Source organism: Drosophila busckii, chromosome 2R (genome assembly GCF_011750605.1).
Source record: "Drosophila busckii strain San Diego stock center, stock number 13000-0081.31 chromosome 2R, ASM1175060v1, whole genome shotgun sequence".
Classification (NCBI taxonomy): Eukaryota; Metazoa; Arthropoda; class Insecta; order Diptera; family Drosophilidae; genus Drosophila; species Drosophila busckii.
In genome coordinates this window covers 15,295,853-15,315,156 of record NC_046605.1, presented here as the reverse complement: position 1 = coordinate 15,315,156, position 19,304 = coordinate 15,295,853, and the positions used below count along the sequence as shown (strand labels likewise).

The following is a 19,304-nucleotide window of genomic DNA, read 5'->3' as shown; positions in this document are numbered from 1 at the left end:
ACAAACATTATAAAAACGCAGCAAAGCAAAAGAACAGCAACAAAGTGGGCAACACGCGCAGAGCAACATTAGCAGCAGCAGCAACAGCAACAACAACAACAAATAAGAAGCAAACATATCGCAACAGCAGCCACAACGAAGCAACAGCAACCGCAACAACAACAACAACAGCGAAAGCAAGCAAACTCAATAACAAAGCAGCAGCAGCAACAGTTGTTCAGGCAGCAACAACAACAGCAGCAGCAGCAACTACTACTACAGCAGCAGCGACAGCAACAACTGCTGCTATTAACAGCACACAGCCAACAACAGTTGCTGACAGCCACAACAACAACAACAGCACCCACAGTGATAATAGTATTAGTGAGAATAATTATGAGTTTAAGTCTAGAGATAAAGCGAACGTAAGTGATAGCAAAATGACGCTACAACATGTTGCCAGCAGCGTAACAGCAGCAACCAGCAGCCACAGCATTGTGGCAGCAACAGTTGCCAGCGATGATAACAATGCAGCAGCAACAATTGCCGCTGATTGGGGCAGCAACAGCAGCAACAACAACCACAACAATTCGCGTTATTTGCATAAGAAATTCAAACGCTTAGCCAGCACCAATGAACCAGAGACGGCGAGCAGCGGCAGCGCCAGCAGTCTAGTGGGTGGTGCCGAGGGTGGTGCGCTGCGCACAAGTTCACTCTCATCCAACAGCAGCTTATCGCCGCCACCGCCAGCAGCAACAGCAACAGCAGAGCCAGCAACGTTGCCGTTGATGAACGGACATGTTGCTGCTGAATACAGTGCCAACAACAATAACAACAACAACATTAGTCATGAGCAGAGCATAAACAATAATTTAAAAAATGGCACAATTGTGCGTCAACCGCTCAGCAACAGTAATAGCAACAGCAATGCAACATTGCTGCCAGCAACATACGCACAGCAGCAGCAAACAATCGCAGCAGCAGCAGCAACAACCACACAGCCAGCAGCAACTGTTGCTGCTGTCACAGGCGAGAAGGCTGGACGCTACAAGTGTCCGTATTGTCAGCTAATCTGTGCCAAGCCCTCGGTGCTGCAGAAGCACATCCGAGCGCACACCAACGAGCGTCCGTATCCCTGCGAAACCTGCGGCATTGCCTTCAAAACGAAGAGCAATCTCTACAAGCATCATCGCTCCCGTTCGCATTTGGCACGCACGCGCGGCTACGAAGTGAACGAGGTGGATGGACTCTCGGATCAGGATGCCGACGGCGATGGCGAGCTGAGCAACAGCAGCTCCGAGCTGGTAAGCAACAACATCAAATATTTAGTTAAACAAACAATTCATTTTGCATTGCATTGCAGCAAAGTCGCGCTGGTTCGCCCTATGAGGAGCCGCTGGCCTCACCCACAAGCTCACCCTCCACGCTCTCGGCAGCCAAGAGCGCGTACATACAACAGGCGCCGCCGCTGCCGCAGCATATGCAGCAATTGCCGCTGGGCTCACCAGCAGCCGGCACGCTGCCACCTGCAACAGCCGAGCAGCTGCACTCAGCAACAGCGCAACATCGTCAGTCCATTGACTACAAGCCATACAAGCCCAAGTTTCACAATGCAGCACTGTACGCACCTGGCCAGGAGCACCAACAGCAGCAGCCACAACTGTTGCAGCTACAACAGCAACCACCAAAGCTATCGCCCGCGCTGGCTGCGCATCCTACGCTCTCGCCCAGCACACACTTGAAACTCAACAATCACATTAATTCGCATCAGTTGCATTTGCAGCTGCAGCAGCAGCAACAACAACAGCAGCAGCAGCAGCAGCAACAACAGCTGCACGCACAGCAGCAATCATTGCTGCTGGCTGCTGCCGCCAATCCAGGTTTGCCATTGGGCGCGCTGCCGCCAGCACCACCGGCTGTTTATTTTATGGGCCAGCCGCAGTATTATAATCATAGCGCTGCTGCTGCCTTTCAGCAACATGCGCTCATGCAGCTGCAGCAGCAATTTCAGCTGCAACAGCAACTGCAGCAACAGCAACAACATTCACCGCTGCTCAAGCCGCCCACACAGCAGCAGCAACCAGTGCCACAACAGCAACCAGCAGCAGCAGCAGCGCCGCCGCCAACACAGCAACAGTCGCCACAGGTGCGTCAACTAGTTTGCTCATATTTTCTTTTATTTAGCAGCACTAATCATTTTGTTTATTTTTATTGCAGCTGTTGCGTGCCAATAGCCAGCAGCTAGCCATAGTAGCAACAGCAGCGCAGCCAGCGCCAGCAACACCCACGCCAGCTGCCAATCTAAGCAGCTTTGCCAGCGCCAGCGGTGGCATGCAAGTGGTAAGTGTTGCCCACAATAAATCAACACAAAAACTAACTCGCTTTGTCTCGCTTGCAGAATGTGGAAAAGGTGCAGGAGCACATCTCAAAGCTGATCTCACAGAACGAGGCCATAGTGGAGAACAAGGAGATATTGCTGCAGAAGAAGTATCCAAAGCAGCTGAATCGTTCGCGCAGCTTCAACAATGCCAACAACAACAACAATAACAGCAGCAGCAATAGCAGCAACAGCACAACAGCAACACATGCAGCTAGCAACAGCATTAGTCAGTCCATGGGTGAAACCAAAGTGAATCTAGCGCAGGCCATAGCGCAAAAGCAGCAGCAGCAAATGCAGCAGCTGCAACAGCAACAACAGCAGCAACAGTTACAACAGCAGCAACAATATCAGCAGCAGCAGCAGCAGCACCAGTATCAGTTGTTTTTGCAACAACAACAACTGGAGCCGTTGAACGGTTTGCTTAAGCGCAGCGCTAATGTTAAGCCAACGCCTCTTGTTGTTGCTGCTAAGCTGCAGCAACAGTTGCCGCCGCCACCAACAGCGCTGCCGCTGCAAACGCTGCAATATCGCCAAGATCCAGCAACAGCAGTGCCCAAAATGGAACAGCAGCAACAGCTGCTGCCAAATCATGTGCAGCCGCTGAATCTAAGCGCCAAGGCAAAGCCAACAGCAACACAGCAAAAAGCAGCAGCAGCAGTCGCCGCAACAACAGCAACAACAACAGTCAGCACAGCAGCAACTACAACTGTTGCTGGCAAGAGCAGCAGCAGCGCAGCGCAGGCGCCGCCCAACAATTCGATTATCAAGAATCTGCTGCTCAATGCACGCGGCCTGGCTGTGCCCATTGGCGAGGGCGACGATGCCGTCTACTCCTGCCCCATCTGCGCCAGCGAATTCCGCAGCGCCGATGAGCTGAAGCAGCACAACGCCACCTACTGCCAGGACGCCAGCAGCAGCGGCCCCATCAGTCCCGCCAGCTCGCCCAGCAGCAAATACTTTCGCTCCAATTCGATCTCGTTTAGCCTGCCCGAGCTCAAGACGCACATGGCCAACTCCAAGAATCCGCTATCGCTTGCCAAGTTGGCCTGGTCGCAGCTCAAAACCAAGCCCAGCAGCCTAGTGCTGAGTCGCCTAAGCGCAGCGCAGTCGCCGGCGCGCACAGCAACAGTCACAACAGCAACTGTAACGACAGCAACTACAACTGCTGCTGCTGCAGCAACAGCAGCGCCCAGCATAGACGCCAGCAACATGGCGCTGCGCTTTGTAGATGCACCACTGCCATCGCCTGGACCGCTGCTGGGCAAGACTGCGCTGGTGGATTATGCAGCGCCACGCAAGGCGTCGGATGCGCAGGTGGTCATTACCAAGATGCATGAGGATCGACTGGAGAATGTGATTATCGAGACGCCCAGCAAGCGCGCCAAGCTCATAGATCTAAACTATGCCAGCTATGGCAGCCAGGAGCTGCTGCTGCAGTCCAAGGAGGAGCGTCTGCGTCGCTTTACCTCCTCCGGCGGCAGCATGATTCCCATTTCCGAGTGCCCCGATCTGGACAAGAGTCCCAAGATGATACGCACGCCGCTACTCTCGGGCGGCAGCTTCCAAGAGATGTCGCCACGCCTTGGCAAAGATGAGCGCAAGCACCAGAGCAACAACATCAATGGATTTCCACAACATTTTCAATTCCCGCCCATCAACAGCATTACCGCCTTCAATCCGCTGACGCTGCCGCCCGTGCTGGAGCCCAGCAAGAGCATTCCCTATGTGCCAGGCATACCAGGACCACCAGGCGTATTGCCGCTGCTGCCGCCGCCGCAGCAACTGCAGCTGCCGGCGGCAACAGCAACACGCGGCCGCAGTCCGCAGCGCAAGCAGCCCAGTCCTAATCCCAATCCCAATCCCATGTCGCCCTTCGGTGGCGTGCAGAATGTGCCCAGCGAGTTCAGTCGCCAGCCGCCGACGCCTGCGCAGCGTCAGGCGCTGCAATGGAACAGCAGCAACAGCAAGTCGGCAACTGTTGCTGCTGCTGCTGAGTTGCCCAAGAAGCAGCCTTTCAACTTTCTGCGCATGGCGGACAATGTTAAGCCCACGGAGGAAGTGCGTCACTTCAATTTCGATAATGTGCATGCCAAGCAGGAGGCGCTGGCGCCGCTGCATGTGGAAACGCCAGAGGAGAGCGCAGCAGCAGCAGCAGCAACAACGACTGTTGCTGTTGTAAGCAGCAGCAGCAAGAGCAAATTTCTGCGTCCCACCAGTTTGCCGCTCAAACCGGGCACGTTTACGCCCAAGCGTCATCATGGCATCACTCCCACTGCCAATACGCTGCCGCTAATCTCGCCGGAGACACCGCGTCCTTCCAAGTCCTGCGTGCAATTGTATTTGAATGGACATGCGTACACTTATCTGGGACTCAAGTGCAGCACCAAGATGTTCTACTGCACCGTGAACTGTCCGCAGCCCTCGTATGTGGCAGGGATGCATAAGTTGTCCATGTACAGCGTCTGGCAGGTGTGCGAGGAGAATCAGCCGCATCCGCTGGGCTTTAAGCTCAAGGAAGTGATGTCGCTGTACGACTCCAGGCAGCGTCTGCTCGGTCAGATCAGCAGCACCACCATGGCCGGCATGAGCAAGCTGAACTATGCGCTGGTCAGCGCCCAACCCGCCATTTGCTCCAGCAGCAGCAGCCAGAGCAGCTCCAGAAGCACACAGAGCCAGCTGAAGCAGCCGCTGGCGCTGAGTGAAGCGAATGTGGCCGCCAAGGCCAATGAGGATGCGGCGGCCAAGAAGCTGGAAACAGGACAACAATTGCTAGTTGGCGGCTATGAATCCCACGAGGATTACACCTACATTCGAGGTCGTGGTCGTGGCCGTTACGTCTGCTCCGAGTGCGGCATACGCTGCAAGAAGCCATCGATGCTCAAGAAACACATTCGCACCCACACCGATGTGCGTCCCTTCACCTGCAGTCATTGCAATTTTAGGTAAGTTCCCCCCCAGATATAGAAACACAATTTTTAATTCATGTTTAGTAATTTGAATCTTTATTTATGCGACTTAAAGCTTAACTAATGTTTAAATTGGAATTCAAAAATTTGCGTTCATAAATTTCTCATAAAAATAATGTTAAAAATATTGCATATTATTTAAAGTAATTAAAAATAAGCGTTAACATTCACGATTCGTAATAATTAAAAAATAATGCTGCATTACTTGAGTTTAATCAAAGTAATTGAAGCTAATTGTTTATAGTATATACTATGTATATAGATCAACCTCATTATTTGATATATATAAGTGAAAAAAATAATTAAAAGTAATTGTTATAATTAACTAAAAAATATTGCGCGATTAATTAGCTCATTGATTATGCAAAGTAATTAAACAATTTTAAAATAAAAGTAGTGCAGTTCTAATCAAATAGTTAAAATTATTTAAATTATAACACAATAATTGTGGTATTTACAATTATTTTTCTATAAAACAAATACAAAGAAAAATAATTAAATAGTCAAAAGTCCATTAACTCTAAAAAATAATCTAATCAGCTCGTAATGATTAATTGCTGTACAGAAAATAATTAAAGCCAAAGCAAAAAATAATTATTGGCATATTTTGCTTTATTATCATTACACATTATATAAAATAATTAAATTTATTATTAATGCTAATTATATTTATTGTTTTTCTTGCTTTTCTTAGCTTTAAGACCAAGGGCAATCTCACCAAGCACATGCAGTCGAAGACGCACTTCAAGAAGTGCATTGAGCTGGGCATTAATCCTGGTCCCATGCCCGCCGATGGTGAATTCCTCGATGTGGATGTAGAGTTCGATCAGCAATCGTCCACCTCAGCGGGCGGACGCACTTCGTCCATGGCTGGCGAATCCGACTCGGATGATTTCAGCGACAATGAGTCAGAGAGCAGTGGTAAGTGCTACGCTCAGAGCAAATGCAGCAGCAGCTCAATAACTTTCTATTCCTTTCTATTGCAGATACAGATGAATCCAAATCTCGCTTGAAGGAGCATGAGGCGGCGCGTGGCTTGCTGTCGCTATCAATGACGCCGCCCATACCGCAGAGTGTTTCACCCTATTCGGCGCTGCATGAAGCGCCGCTGCCTGCTGCGAGTCCAGCCAATAGCATTGGCTCCTCTGCTGGCAGCAGCAGCGCTGCAACTGCGCCCAAGCGTCTGGTGTGCAGCTTTACTTCGCCCAAGCCGCCATTTGACTATCAGAAGCAGGAGCAGTACTACTCCAATCCGGAGGAGTCCAAGCCCAAGCGCAATGTGGCGCCCAGCGAATGCGAGAGCAGCGCGCCCATGGATCTGACCAAGCCGCGCCAGCTGCTGACACCCAAATCGCAGGCACAACAAATGCGTGACGTCATATTCGGCGCTGGCAACAATGAAAGCGGCTTTATGAAAACGCTTATATCGGTATCGGACAAGGTGCGCATCTCTGCAGAGATGGAGGAGCAAGCGAAGCGCGAAGGCGACAGCGAAGGCGGCGGCGACGATGTGCTGCTGCAGACTTATATCAAGGAGCAGGCGCTGCAGCATGCAAAGATGAAGCAGAGTCAGTTTAGTCGCAGTGTTTATGCTGTGAGCAGCAGCAGCAGCAACACAGCAACAGTAACGAGCAGCAGCAGCAGCAGCAACAGTTGCTTGACTTCCAGCAAGCAGGAGCTGCCCAGCATTGAAGTAAGCGAGGTGAAAACTCCAGAGCCTGCCATAGCAGAGGAATTGCTGCCAACAAACGAAAGCACAACAGCAGCAGCAACTGTTGTTGATGTGCACATCGAAGTGGATGTGGAGTCTATGAACAGTCCTGTGCCACATAATGCAAATTTGCCTGCAGCTGTGCAGCAGCCGGATAACAATGACTTCAGTGGCGTGCTCAGCAACACAACAGCAACAACAACAGCAACAACAACAGCAGCAGCAGTAACAGCAACAGTTGCAGTTACAACAACAACAAGCAGCGCTGCTGTCAGCGATTTGCCAAAGTCGACGCCCACTTTTCCCAGCGCGCGTGTTGTGGTCGCCGAGCCAGCACCACCGCCACCCACTTTGGCCAGCGATGCGCGTCCCACCTGCAGCATCTGCAGCAAAGTCTTCCAGCGCCAGCATCAACTGACGCTGCACATGAACATTCATTACTTTGAGCGCAAGTTCAAGTGCGAACCATGCAGCACCTCGTTTCGCACCCAGGGACACTTGCAGAAACATGAGCGCAGCGAGGCGCACAAGAATAAAGTGATGATGACATCCACATTTGGTGTGCCCACCACCTCGAATCCGCGTCCCTTCGAGTGCACCGATTGCAAGATCGCGTTTCGCATACACGGCCATCTGGCCAAGCATCTGCGCTCCAAGACGCATGTGCAGAAGCTCGAGTGCCTGCAGAAGTTGCCCTTTGGCACCTATGCGGAGATTGAGCGTGCGGGCATAAGTCTCACCGAGATCGACACCAGCGACTGTGAGAATTCGCTCATATCACTTAAGCTGCTGGCGCATAAACTCGTCGAAAAGGATCCGAATAAGCTTAGCGGCTACACCAATCCCTCGGGCATGCTGAGCGAGGCGGCGACGGCGGCGGCACAGGACAGCGCCTCCGAGGATGGCTTCAGTGCAGCCAACAGCGCTGCTGCCTCGGCTATTGCCTCGCTGGATAATGATAGCGCTGGCAATACGCCACAACGCGCCAGCTCCATGTCGGAGGATGAGACACTGGGCGCCAATGGGCTCACGCCACACAGTCTGAAGCGACGTCTGCCGGGCAGCAGCTTCAGCAGCAATGGCGATGAGAGCGACAATCAGCTGGAGGAGAAGCGTCCCAGAAGCAACACCAACCAAAGCAGTAGCAGCACCACCAGCGAGTTGAAGCCGGTGGCAGTGGCACAGGCCACGGTGTCCACGGCTCAGGCCAGCAACTGACATTACATGTATATGCTGCAGCCCACCTGAGTGTGGCCGCCACTCTATAACTGCCACGCCCATGTTTGGGGCGGCAGCAGTGACCAATAGTTGCAACGAGCGCATATCAAATACTAAACAATGTCTAAGCATATCGCATTTGGGCACACACACACACACACACAAACACACATACTAAATTAATTGTTTACGCTAGTGCGTAGCAAAAATTTTTGTCACTAGCTCTAAGGCGCATGCTTAATTGAATTTAAATTTTAAGTTGGCCTCACTACTCAACCACAAATTTATGATATATGTCTATACCTTAGGCAAATTGCAAACTTTGTATTTAGTTTACTACACACAAACTATTTAATTTCCCTTTTAGTTTGTGCTTTTATCTAAATGCTACTCCTAAAGTGCTGTGAGCTCTAACTTTCAATTTTGAAAAAAAAAATGTAATTTTTGTTAGTTGCCGTGCGCCCTGACCAAACAAAATCACGTAGTTCTTCCTAATTTTGAAAAGTTGAATTCTATTCCTTTTTGTTAACTAACCACGGGAGTTATGAAATCCTTATTATGTTTATGTTTATTTTTTATATATACTTAGCTAAAAACACAACGAGACCACGAGACTCTTTAATTGCTTGTTTTAATTAATTGATGTATTTAATTAGCAAAGAAGCAAAGCAGCAAACAAACAAACAAAAATTATTGAAAAACAAAAAAAATCTAATCGTTAAGCATTATGTTGTCATATATATTATAAGTTGCTGTAGGCTAGCTAAAATATAAACAAACAACAATACATATTTAAGGTGTATAGAAATTAATGAAATATATTGTACAAAGTGGCTAAAAGTATATATATTATAAGTATATATATTGTCATGTATATGTATGTTAAACAAACCCACAACAAAATGAAGTGATTTATTACATTATATCAAAACAAAACAAAAAAAAAAACCACAAAACTGAACATGGAAAAACTTTACAAAAAAACACAAAAGAAAAAGAATTAAAAAACAAAATGACACAAGAAATAAAGAAATCAATGTGAAAAAAATCAATTGTGGCTTTTTTTTATTACTTTTGGAAGAACATGTATTCCTGCAAGCAAAAAATATAATTTAATTTTTGTTTCAATGCAAAAACAGCAACTTTATGGCTTACCAGCAAAAATGCTGCACCCAGTATCAAAGCACGATCCTTTGCAGTCAAGGATATATCGCTAAAATATATATTTGTTGTATACTGTGACTTGCTGGCCAACCATTTATGATCCAGCGAGGCACGCAGATCACCACCAGAGTGTATCTAAAAGCAAATCATATAATTATTAAACAGTTATGAGTACACAACTCTAGTTCACACCTTAAAATAACATTCCTTGGGCGGACAAAAGCAACAAAAGCCCGAATTCTTGGGTCCTTCCACACAGAATGTTGGCTGTCCTGTATTGCCGTCTTCTATGAAGAACACAGGTTGCGTAAATGTGGGCGACTGCACCACTCTACCCAGCACATTGCCTGGTGGTATCCAAATTTCCAGTGTTTTCGGTGCACAGCACATGGCGCCCAGCGCTAACTTTTTGCGAAATACCAAGGCCTCCTGATGTGTTTTGTCCAGCAGATGCATTTGAAATGGACGAGCTGCACCCCAGACCATGCGATGATTCTCTGTGGAGCTTTCGGAGGCAGCAAAGATGGCATCGCCCAGCGGCGAGCGTATAACGTAACGATTCTCGGAGGAGACAGCAGTAAGAGCTAAACAACAAATGCAATTAGTAATTATTTTGCAAGTAAGCCTCATGTTGTGTACCATCATTTAGTTCAAAGGTTTGCTCTATATGCACTGAAGGCAAGTCCGCCAGACAATGGTAACCAGCCAAGGGAATAAATGTGCCACTGCCTGCAACTGTTGATATGGGCAAAGGTATGCGCGGCGTCTCTGCAAAAATGTAAACAACAATTCATTTAATAGTTGTGCTATTAATTAATCTTCTAAGCTCACCTGTTGTTGGTCGCGGCTGTGCGGTTATAGTGATTTGTGAGTCGTAAACTGCAAACAAAAATTGGTCAGAAACTCCGTCTAAACAAAGGCACTTGATAAGCGCGTCAACAATGGGCATAAAATATTTGCTGATAAGATAGAGATACCAAGCTACAACTCATACACACAACGCACACTAAATAATTAATCCAAATACAAAGTCAATACCAATAGCACATTTATCAGGCACTAAAAACATGATTCACAGCAGAATGCGAATTTTTACACAAATTATATTGTAATTAGACGATTACCTCGAGGTTCGCTTGCAGTAGATGTTTGAGCCACGCGTATTTCACTATCATATTGCAAGTTACGAACTGCATCATTTTGCAGCATTGTGAATTAGTTTTATATATTTCAAAAGTTTTATGAGCGCACAAGTACAAACCAACTAGAAAGTAACGACAAAAACAACAGTGTGACCAGCGCTAGAAAGCTATCGTACTTATTCTTCAAAGCAGATAACGTTTATCGATAATGCTTATTTATCAGTGTTGAAAAGTTCGCATTGTTTTGGCAACAGCTGTAGTTGCAAATAATATAAAAATCATAAATAAATATTAATTACGAGTTAAATACAGACTATGTGTAAATATAAATGTGCTTAATGCGGTAGTTACATGGAGCAAGTAAGTTAAACTCTAAAAGAACAAGCGCAGCAGTCGATTAGGCGGACTTTAAAAAAGTTAAGACTATGTGCAACTTTAGCTGTTTTAGTTGCACACTGAAGATATAATCAACGTTAAACAAAAACTTCAATGGTGTTATACTCTTTTTGCAATGTGTTTCATACATAATTTTTTATGGTTTTCTTCATAGTTATTAGTTAGTAATCAGTTTATCTGCGGTTTGTTGTTGTGCGCAGTGCGCAGACGCTGGGAGCGTAGCGGAATGGGAGCGGGAGCGGCATAAACAAATGCCTTCACCTTCAAGAGGAGGGAGGCCAAACAGTGTCGCTGAGCGCAAAATAACGTCAGTTTCTGTTTCAGTTGACTTTTGGCCATCGCAAGCGCCTGGCCGCTAAACGCGCTATTTACAGAGTTCACAGATAAGACGGCAAAGTGCAATAATCAATAAACGTTGTGCTTGTCAAGCATAAAAACTTCCAATTAAACTAGATTGTAGATTAGATCAAGTCATTACGGAATTCCATGCCAGTTCAAATTTACATGCTTTACTAAACTATTTGCACGAATTTTCAACGCCAAGGGAAACAGCATATGTATATTTTTTGAATTGCATTAAGCACCCCCAAAAAAATATATTTGGGGGTTGTTGCTCATACAAACATCGTGCGAAAGGAGAACGATAAAAAAAAGTGAAAACCCCATGCATATAAAAATCAACTACGTTCGCCTTTACCAAAAGCTATAGCTATACAAAGTTTAATTTAAATATAGAGAGTGTCGGCGCTATTGGTCATGTCTCTGGAGGATCCGTTTTTTGTTGTCAAGGAGTATGCACTTCAAATTGCCATTTATTATGAAAAACCAAGCTGATGCAACCAAATTCTCTGCATCCAACTTACCCTCAATAAATACATTGTTTTTGCTTTTTTTCCAGCGAGGTTTTTAAAGCGCTGAACAAAACACGCGGCCTGTTTTTGCGTTGGCGTGAACTGGGTGAAAACGGCGGCTCCGAAGTTGAATGGACAACCACTGAGCTTAGGAACTCGCTGCGCAGCATTGAATGGGATCTGGAGGATCTTGAGGACACTATCAATATCCTTTTACAACAAACTAAAACACAAGCGAGCAGTAGATCTCATACTCTTGCCATTCTTAAAACAAGTTTAATTTCATTAATTGTTTTCATGTTTAAAGGAACTTCATTTAAAATTGTATTTAATTCAAAAAGTTTCGTGAGTGGTTGGATTCCTTAACTCTATACCGTTCTCTCTATCCCAGCACGCATTGTAGAGAAGAATCCGACTAAATTTCGCATAGATAATCGTGAACTTTCCAGCCGGCGTAATTTCATCGACAACACACGCGATGAAGTCAAGCAGATGAAGGATAAGATGAGTCTGAATCGGAACAGGGACAGAGATATAACCGCACATCAACCACTGCTTGAGAACGAACGCAATCACAATCATAATAACCACAACAACTCATCCAACAACGAATATCATACGCACAACGATCGCACCTATTTGGTTGATTGTCCCAATACACAGTCGGTAGCCAATACCATAGCCGGCACCATGTCGACAGCAGCAGCAGCAGCGGCGGCCGCCACGCGGCACAGTGGCACCAAATACTCCAAGCTAGAGAATAATTTGGATTTGGATAGTCCGAGTCATTATGGCAACAGTTTGGATAGTCCGGGGCATCGGTATGTGGGTGAAACAGTGTCCATACAGCAGCGAATGATACAGGGCCAGGATGAACAGCTCGATATGATTAGCGATTCCATTGGCACACTCAAGACTGTTTCTCGGCAAATTGGTGTCGAACTAGACGAGCAGGCTGTCATGCTGGATGATTTTGGTAATGAGTTTGACACAACCGAATCCAAGCTTGATAATACTATGAAAAAAGTTGCCAAAGTATTGCACATGAATAACGGTAATGTTGTTTTAATGCTTATGCATTTACTTTATTATTAATTGCTTTAACTTTTTCGGTTTACAGATAAACGTCAGTGGGCTGCCATTTTGATACTTTCTGTGCTGTTATTGTTCGTGATAATTTTGTTTATTATTTTGTAATTCCATTCTGTAGTGTAAATTACTTAGATTTATATTTTAAATAAGCTTAATTACAATTTTAAAGCAAATTCAAATATTTTATATACATACTTTAATAACAAATTAACTAAATTCTTTAGCTGTGTATATACATAAATAACATGTTTAAACATTTAACTATGTATCATAAAAAAGATCAGAGTGTAGAAATATGTAATTCCGCAAAAGCAAAAAAAGTCGAATTCAGTGTTGGCAGAAATGGTACAATTTATATAAAATTATGTATTTGTCTGAGCAAAGAATATATCTGTATATCAAGAAAGTTATTTAAAAACCTGTATGCAGTTGAGTAAATATATAAAAATCATTCCAAAACAAACAGCAAGCGAATTTGAATTTTTCAAAAAGCAATGTAAACAAATGAAGAGTGTTGCCAAATAGCCATTTGCGCACCAAAGTGTGGTGGCATGTCTTTAAATGATTAACAACACGGTTTAGTCAGCTGTTATAGTGAAATAGTGCGCAATTTTAAGTTGTTTTGAATTGAAAGTGTTTATGTTTGGCTTGCTAATCAGAAAGTAAGTTTAAATAATTTGGAAACGAAATACTAATCCATTTTTTATAAATATAGCATGAAGCGCGCAAGGTCAACCAAAGCTGGAGCTAAATCTAGACCAGTGAAAAAATCTGAAAGCGAGAGCAGCGTAGATGAGCCCGCGCCAAAAGCAACAAAAAATATAAAAGTAAAAGAAGAAAAGGCTGCCATTAACTACAGCAACTTTGAAGAATTTCTTAATCATTTGCAAGAGCGTCGCGTAGACGCAGCTGCAGATGTACATGAGTTTGCTTTTAAAAAGCAACGCGTGCGTTTGCTCAGCGCCATAAGTGATGTCAAGGAGAATTGTCCAGGCGGCGTGGTTTATTGGATGTCACGTGATGCACGCGTGCAGGATAATTGGGCGCTGTTATTTGCACAACGCTTGGCAATTAAACTAGAGCTGCCTTTAACAGTGGTGTTTTGTCTGGTGCCTAAGTTTTTAAATGCTACCTTGCGACATTATAAATTTCTGCTAGGCGGACTGCAGGAGGTGGAGCAGGAGTGTAAAGAGTTGAATATTGGATTCGAGCTGCTGCTAGGATCAGCTGTTGACCGTTTGCCAGAGCTGGTAAAGAAGAACGATATAGGCGCAGTTATATGTGACTTTGCGCCTCTGCGTTTGCCTAGGCAATGGGTAGAGCAGGTGGCTGAGGCGCTGCCCAGTCAGGTGCCGTTAACGCAAGTGGATGCACACAACATAGTGCCGCTGTGGGTGACATCGGAGAAGCAGGAGTATGCGGCTCGCACTATACGCAACAAAATCAACTCGAAGCTATGCGATTATCTGACCGAATTTCCACCGGTAATTAGCCATCCACATAAGCTAGCTAAGCCTAGCAAGGCTGTAGATTGGATTGCAGCTGAAGCTATGCTTACGTGCGATCGCAGCGTGGATGCTGTGGACTGGGCCAAACCAGGTTATACTGCTGCCTGTCGTCAGCTTTATGAGTTCTGCACGCGACGCTTGCGCCATTTTAATGACAAGCGCAATGATCCCTCGGCAAATGCGCTATCAGGACTCTCGCCTTGGCTGCACTTTGGACACATTTCAGCACAGCGTTGCATATTGGAGGTGCAGCGCTATAGCGCTCAGCATAAGGCTTCAGCTGATGCTTTCTGTGAGGAGGCAATTGTGCGTCGCGAGCTGGCAGATAATTTTTGCTATTACAATGAACACTACGATAGCTTGAAGGGTCTGTATGACTGGGCTTATCAGACGCTACAAGCGCATCGTCAGGACAAGCGAAGCCCATGTTATACCTTGGCACAGTTAGAACAATCTCACACCGCTGACGATCTATGGAACTCGGCGCAGCTGCAGCTTGTGCAGGAGGGCAAAATGCATGGCTTTTTACGCATGTATTGGGCCAAGAAAATTCTTGAGTGGACTGAGACTCCTGAGCTGGCTTTGGAGTATGCTATATTGCTTAATGATAAATATAGTCTCGATGGTCGTGATCCTAATGGTTATGTGGGCTGCATGTGGTCCATCGGCGGCATACATGATCAAGGTTGGAAAGAGCGTGCCATCTTTGGTAAGATTCGCTATATGAACTATCAAGGCTGCAAGCGCAAGTTTGATGTGAATGCCTTTGTTATGCGTTACGGCGGCAAGGTCTACAAAAATTAACTAAACCACATAATTAAAAAGACAGTTTGAATAAAGTATTATGTTTTTATTTTCCCAAAACTCCTTTTGAAGGCTGTATAAAAGTGTTTATCATATAACTAGCATTTAATCCTTTTCAGCAATCTTGGTTAGATGTTCCTCGATCTCCTTCTCATCGAGTATGCGGAATTGTGGATTCGATTTGCTCACGACGCCCAGCTCAATGCCATTAGGCTTGAAGTCTACCGCCAGAACAGTGGAGAGACAAGTGATAGCCAGCTGTATGGTCTTCTCCTCGGACAGATTGTTTTTGTATTTCTTTTCCAAATAGCTATTGGCTTCGACCATTTTAGCGCCAACAGAACAGGCACGGAAACCACAATAATAACCAGCTGGATCCGTTTTGTAGACACTTGGTCCCAGCTCATCGTCGTAGGCAATCAATACCATGCTGCAGCCTAGTGGACGCATCTCTGCGTTCTGTGTGTACACCTGATTGATGTCGGCGATACGTCGGCACAGCACATCTACGGGCATCTCATACCCGTACTTGTACCGGAAGTTGGCGGCTTCATAGCGCGCCTTTTGTACCTGGGAACGCGCATCAGCTGCAGAGGGAACGAGAGTTTGAGTCATGAATAACAAACAACAAAACAGGATTTAGTTTAATTTACCAATACGTCCCGTCATCACACAGCCAATCTCTTTGGTAATTCCAAATAGATGTGTGACTGTCTCCGGCACAATATTCTTCTCCGTTACCTTCTTCTGCGTGGCCACCACAGCACAATCGCCGCTTTTTAGCGCTACAGAAGTAATGTTCTCCTGGCTAATAGCTTTGAATGCATATTCTAAAGCATAATATGTACATTAATATATTTTTTAATTACATGACAACTTCATATACTTGCCCACTTGGTAAAGGCGTCCCTCTGGTGAGAAGATTGTAATGTGTCTATCAAAGCCGGCTGAACTTCCGCGAGACATGTTGAATTTTGCTACAATATTTAAGTGTTGATAGCATTAATAAGTTGTTACTGCACTTAAATGCGGCTTCCTTACCTTGATTTTGAAATTAACAAATGTTTAATTCAAAGTTTTGCTTGCTTTTGGCAAAATTTATCAAGTCACTCTGCAGGGCTGCACAAACAGTACGTCGCATTGAGCATAACAGCTACAGCTGAGCAATTCATATTAACAGAAAATGTTAAGACCCAGTTATGTATCGATAACAAAAAGTATTTTGTATCGAGTGCTGGCAGCAAAAGGTAAATATACAAAAAGTAAAAGCACTCTAAATAATTTTAAGTTTGTGCTTGAATGCTAACTTAAGTTGCTAGTGTACTGCATTGCAAAGATGCGTGAGGATGAAGATGACATAAAGAACCAATTGACAATTGCGCGCAACGAGATTAAAAACCTAAGGTGTGAATATACATATACATATCATTTGGTTTGTTGAAGTTCAAGTTCAAAGTTGAGATATTTCTCATTGTGCAGACAGCAAGTGCGCAACCTTCAGAATGTGCAGCGTAAGGACATCGAAACTATAAACCGGCTGCTGCAGGACTTTCGCTGCGAAGGCTGCACGGCCAAGGACAAGGACAAACGGGAAACGCAGCTACGGCAGGTGCGCAACTTTAAGGCCAATTTATAGACAGTTTTTATAACTTTTCTATACCCTAGACCGCAAGGCAAGAGAGTAGTGTCAACGCGAACAGACTTGATAACGATGGTGATGTTGATGATGTGGCGCGTTTTAGGCCTATTGGCATAATAAATACACAATTCCCGGAAAAGCGAGCAGTGCCGCGTCAATCGAGCGTGGGCCGACGCCTGCGCAGCGTTATACAACTGAACGATAGTGTGTTTACTAATCCTGAGCATTCGTTAGATGGTCTGGCTGACTTCTCGCACATGTGGATTATATATCATTTTCATCGCAATAATACACATCCGAAACCCAAGGTGGCGCCTCCAAGGCTGGGCGGTGAACGCATTGGCGTCTTCTCCACGCGCTCGCCCCATCGACCTTGCCCCATAGGCTTGTCGCTAGTTGAAATTGCAAAAATTGAGGGCGCAACTATAAGCTTTTATGGCACGGATATGGTCGATGGCACGCCTGTATTGGATATCAAGCCGTATATACCGTATTACGATGCACCGGTGCTAAATGAGGACACGGGTATGTAGGCAGCTGGCAAATAGAGTTTTGTAATATTGCAATGTTATTACACAATAGCTCACACTTCGGTGGTGTCGCATGAAACGAGCGCCGACTTTTACGACTCACGCCAGGAGCCAGATGGCGAGGAATCGGATCTGGAGCTATATGGCGCTGTTGGCTATACGGCAGGCAATGCAGCTGCCGCTGCTGAGCTATGCAGCAATCCAGACTTGCAGTCACCGCCGCCGCCCTTGCCCAGCGCCGTGCGTGTGCCTAATTGGGTGACAGCCAGTCATCGCCTTAGCGTCTGCTTTAACGAGCATGCAGAGACACAGCTGCAGGAGTTGCAGGTGCAAAAGCAGTGCATTGTGGACATTTTGGAGGCAGATCCACGTTCCGTTTACCTACGCACAAAATATGGCTCACAAATATTTACATTTCAACTAAGCGAGGTCACAGTTACGTGCAAGTTCGATGACAAGGCGGCTACGGTCACGGTGGTGCAAGTACGCCGTAATGAGAATGTACAAGTGGCAGGATTGGACGCCGAGCCACGCAAAACTTAATTTAATTAATTGATCTTCTGCTTAGGCAATTGCAACTAATTTCGAACGTGCTGCTTTTAATTAAATATTATTATATGTATATGTTAGCATGTTGATAAAAGTTACAAACGCGTTTATTTGTCGATTACGTATCAAAAAATATACTATATGTGATTAAACTAAACTGTTGTTTATGGAAATCTGTATAAAATACATTAATATAATAATTAATTTATTTAAGCTGTAGCGCTTCAATGCAGTTTAAATGAATTGAGAAATAAATAGTAATGCAATGTAAAAATTCTTATGTTATAAACATTATGTAATTAATTATGTTGCTTTCTGCAACTTTTACTTTTAGACAATTGAAAGCATAATATGACAGATTTAGTAAGCATAACTTGGAAAGATTTCCTGAGTCAGATCAAACAGTTTATGGACATGTCAAGGCAGTTAGACGACTCCTGGAGTATATATGAAAAAGATATGGAAGAGCCGAATACATTTCTTCAGTATACTCAAAAATTAAAATGCAAGAATGAACTAATCAGCGTGGAGTATCATATAGTATACAGCATATCGTATCAGATACCAATGTTGTATTTTCAAGCGCATAGATCAGGTAAATATCTAATGCATCATATACAAATGTTAACTAAAATTGTTGTCTATTTTCGTTTAGATGGCAGCATGTTAAATATTGAGGCCGTTTGGGAACTGTTTGTGCCCGAGGCAACACGCCATAAACTCAATCTATACGAAATGTTAACACAAATGGAACATCCGGTATTATTTCGACCGTATATGGCATTGCATCCTTGTCGCACAGCTGAGGTCCTTGCTCAGTTTGGAGAACAAAGCAAAAATGTAGTGCTTACTTTTATTAGTTTATACGGTCCCTATGTACAATTAAATTTGTCAAATGCATATGGTTTATTACTAGGTAATAAATAATAATTAATATGTATAAATGCAATTCATAATTAATGGGAAAGCCGAACTTGAAATCTTTTATATGGCTTGTTTTGAAATTGACTTTAACAACAAATGTTAACAACTGCTTTATTTGAATTGCAGACTTAGTTAAGCTCTAGCTCAGTTCTAACTATTGATCAAATACAAAACTAAATGTTTATGCAAATTCGTAGAGTTAAGGATATTGCATGATATTTCATAGAAATTTGTCTTGTTTGTTTACTCTTTTTTTTATAACAATCAAATAAGTTTTTAAAGTATATTTTTTTCTAATCAGTTGAATTGTGTTTGCCACGCCTACATTAAATGGTATACAACAGTTAAATTTGATTTTTTTGTAGATGAGTTACAGCTTCTATATAACCTATAGCTTTGCCATTTCATTGATCAAACTAAATAGCAAATACTTATGTATTTAGAATATCAT

The 19,304-nt window shown here is 44.6% G+C and overlaps 7 protein-coding genes across 7 annotated transcripts; 5 read left to right on the top strand and 2 right to left on the bottom strand.

Annotated features, from left to right (window-relative positions):
- Positions 1–278: 278 nt before the first annotated feature.
- LOC108596385 (transcription factor HIVEP3) lies at positions 279–8,951 on the top strand (the record flags this gene model as incomplete). The annotated part of the gene is made up of 6 exons (XM_017982056.1): positions 279–1,283; positions 1,343–2,080; positions 2,197–2,319; positions 2,378–5,301; positions 6,020–6,246; positions 6,312–8,951. Coding segments are annotated over 6 exons (6,960 nt in total), but the record flags the coding sequence as incomplete, so codon positions are not given.
- Positions 8,952–9,307: 356 nt separating this feature from the next.
- LOC108595701 (phospholipid scramblase 3) lies at positions 9,308–10,689 on the bottom strand. The gene is made up of 6 exons (XM_017980985.1): positions 10,543–10,689; positions 10,250–10,297; positions 10,058–10,186; positions 9,611–10,002; positions 9,410–9,553; positions 9,308–9,346 (listed from the first exon to the last, which is right to left on the bottom strand). Exons 1-6 carry the CDS (start codon positions 10,625–10,627, stop codon positions 9,323–9,325), a joined length of 822 nt encoding a protein of 273 aa, XP_017836474.1. The 5' UTR covers positions 10,628–10,689; the 3' UTR covers positions 9,308–9,322.
- A 609-nt stretch (positions 10,690–11,298) lies between these two features.
- Positions 11,299–13,037, top strand: LOC108595420 (syntaxin-6). The gene is made up of 4 exons (XM_017980648.2): positions 11,299–11,747; positions 11,855–12,012; positions 12,202–12,861; positions 12,928–13,037. The coding sequence occupies exons 1-4, from the start codon at positions 11,713–11,715 to the stop codon at positions 13,002–13,004; spliced, it is 930 nt and encodes a 309-aa protein (XP_017836137.1). The 5' UTR covers positions 11,299–11,712; the 3' UTR covers positions 13,005–13,037.
- A 450-nt stretch (positions 13,038–13,487) lies between these two features.
- Positions 13,488–15,264, top strand: LOC108597395 (deoxyribodipyrimidine photo-lyase). The gene is made up of 2 exons (XM_017983932.1): positions 13,488–13,561; positions 13,615–15,264. Exons 1-2 carry the CDS (start codon positions 13,539–13,541, stop codon positions 15,209–15,211), a joined length of 1,620 nt encoding a protein of 539 aa, XP_017839421.1. The 5' UTR covers positions 13,488–13,538; the 3' UTR covers positions 15,212–15,264.
- LOC108597397 (proteasome subunit alpha type-6) lies at positions 15,243–16,360 on the bottom strand. Its single transcript, XM_017983934.1, has 4 exons — positions 16,253–16,360; positions 16,102–16,188; positions 15,865–16,041; positions 15,243–15,798 (listed from the first exon to the last, which is right to left on the bottom strand). Exons 2-4 carry the CDS (start codon positions 16,175–16,177, stop codon positions 15,317–15,319), a joined length of 735 nt encoding a protein of 244 aa, XP_017839423.1. The 5' UTR covers positions 16,178–16,188; positions 16,253–16,360; the 3' UTR covers positions 15,243–15,316.
- A 69-nt stretch (positions 16,361–16,429) lies between these two features.
- Positions 16,430–18,046, top strand: LOC108597396 (tRNA (adenine(37)-N6)-methyltransferase). Its single transcript, XM_017983933.2, has 5 exons — positions 16,430–16,458; positions 16,524–16,615; positions 16,691–16,820; positions 16,877–17,375; positions 17,433–18,046. The coding sequence occupies exons 2-5, from the start codon at positions 16,548–16,550 to the stop codon at positions 17,921–17,923; spliced, it is 1,188 nt and encodes a 395-aa protein (XP_017839422.1). The 5' UTR covers positions 16,430–16,458; positions 16,524–16,547; the 3' UTR covers positions 17,924–18,046.
- Positions 18,047–18,267: 221 nt separating this feature from the next.
- LOC108594895 (ubiquitin-like-conjugating enzyme ATG10) lies at positions 18,268–18,856 on the top strand. Its single transcript, XM_017980033.1, has 2 exons — positions 18,268–18,524; positions 18,585–18,856. Exons 1-2 carry the CDS (start codon positions 18,281–18,283, stop codon positions 18,854–18,856), a joined length of 516 nt encoding a protein of 171 aa, XP_017835522.1. The 5' UTR covers positions 18,268–18,280.
- The last annotated feature ends 448 nt before the right edge of the window (positions 18,857–19,304 follow it).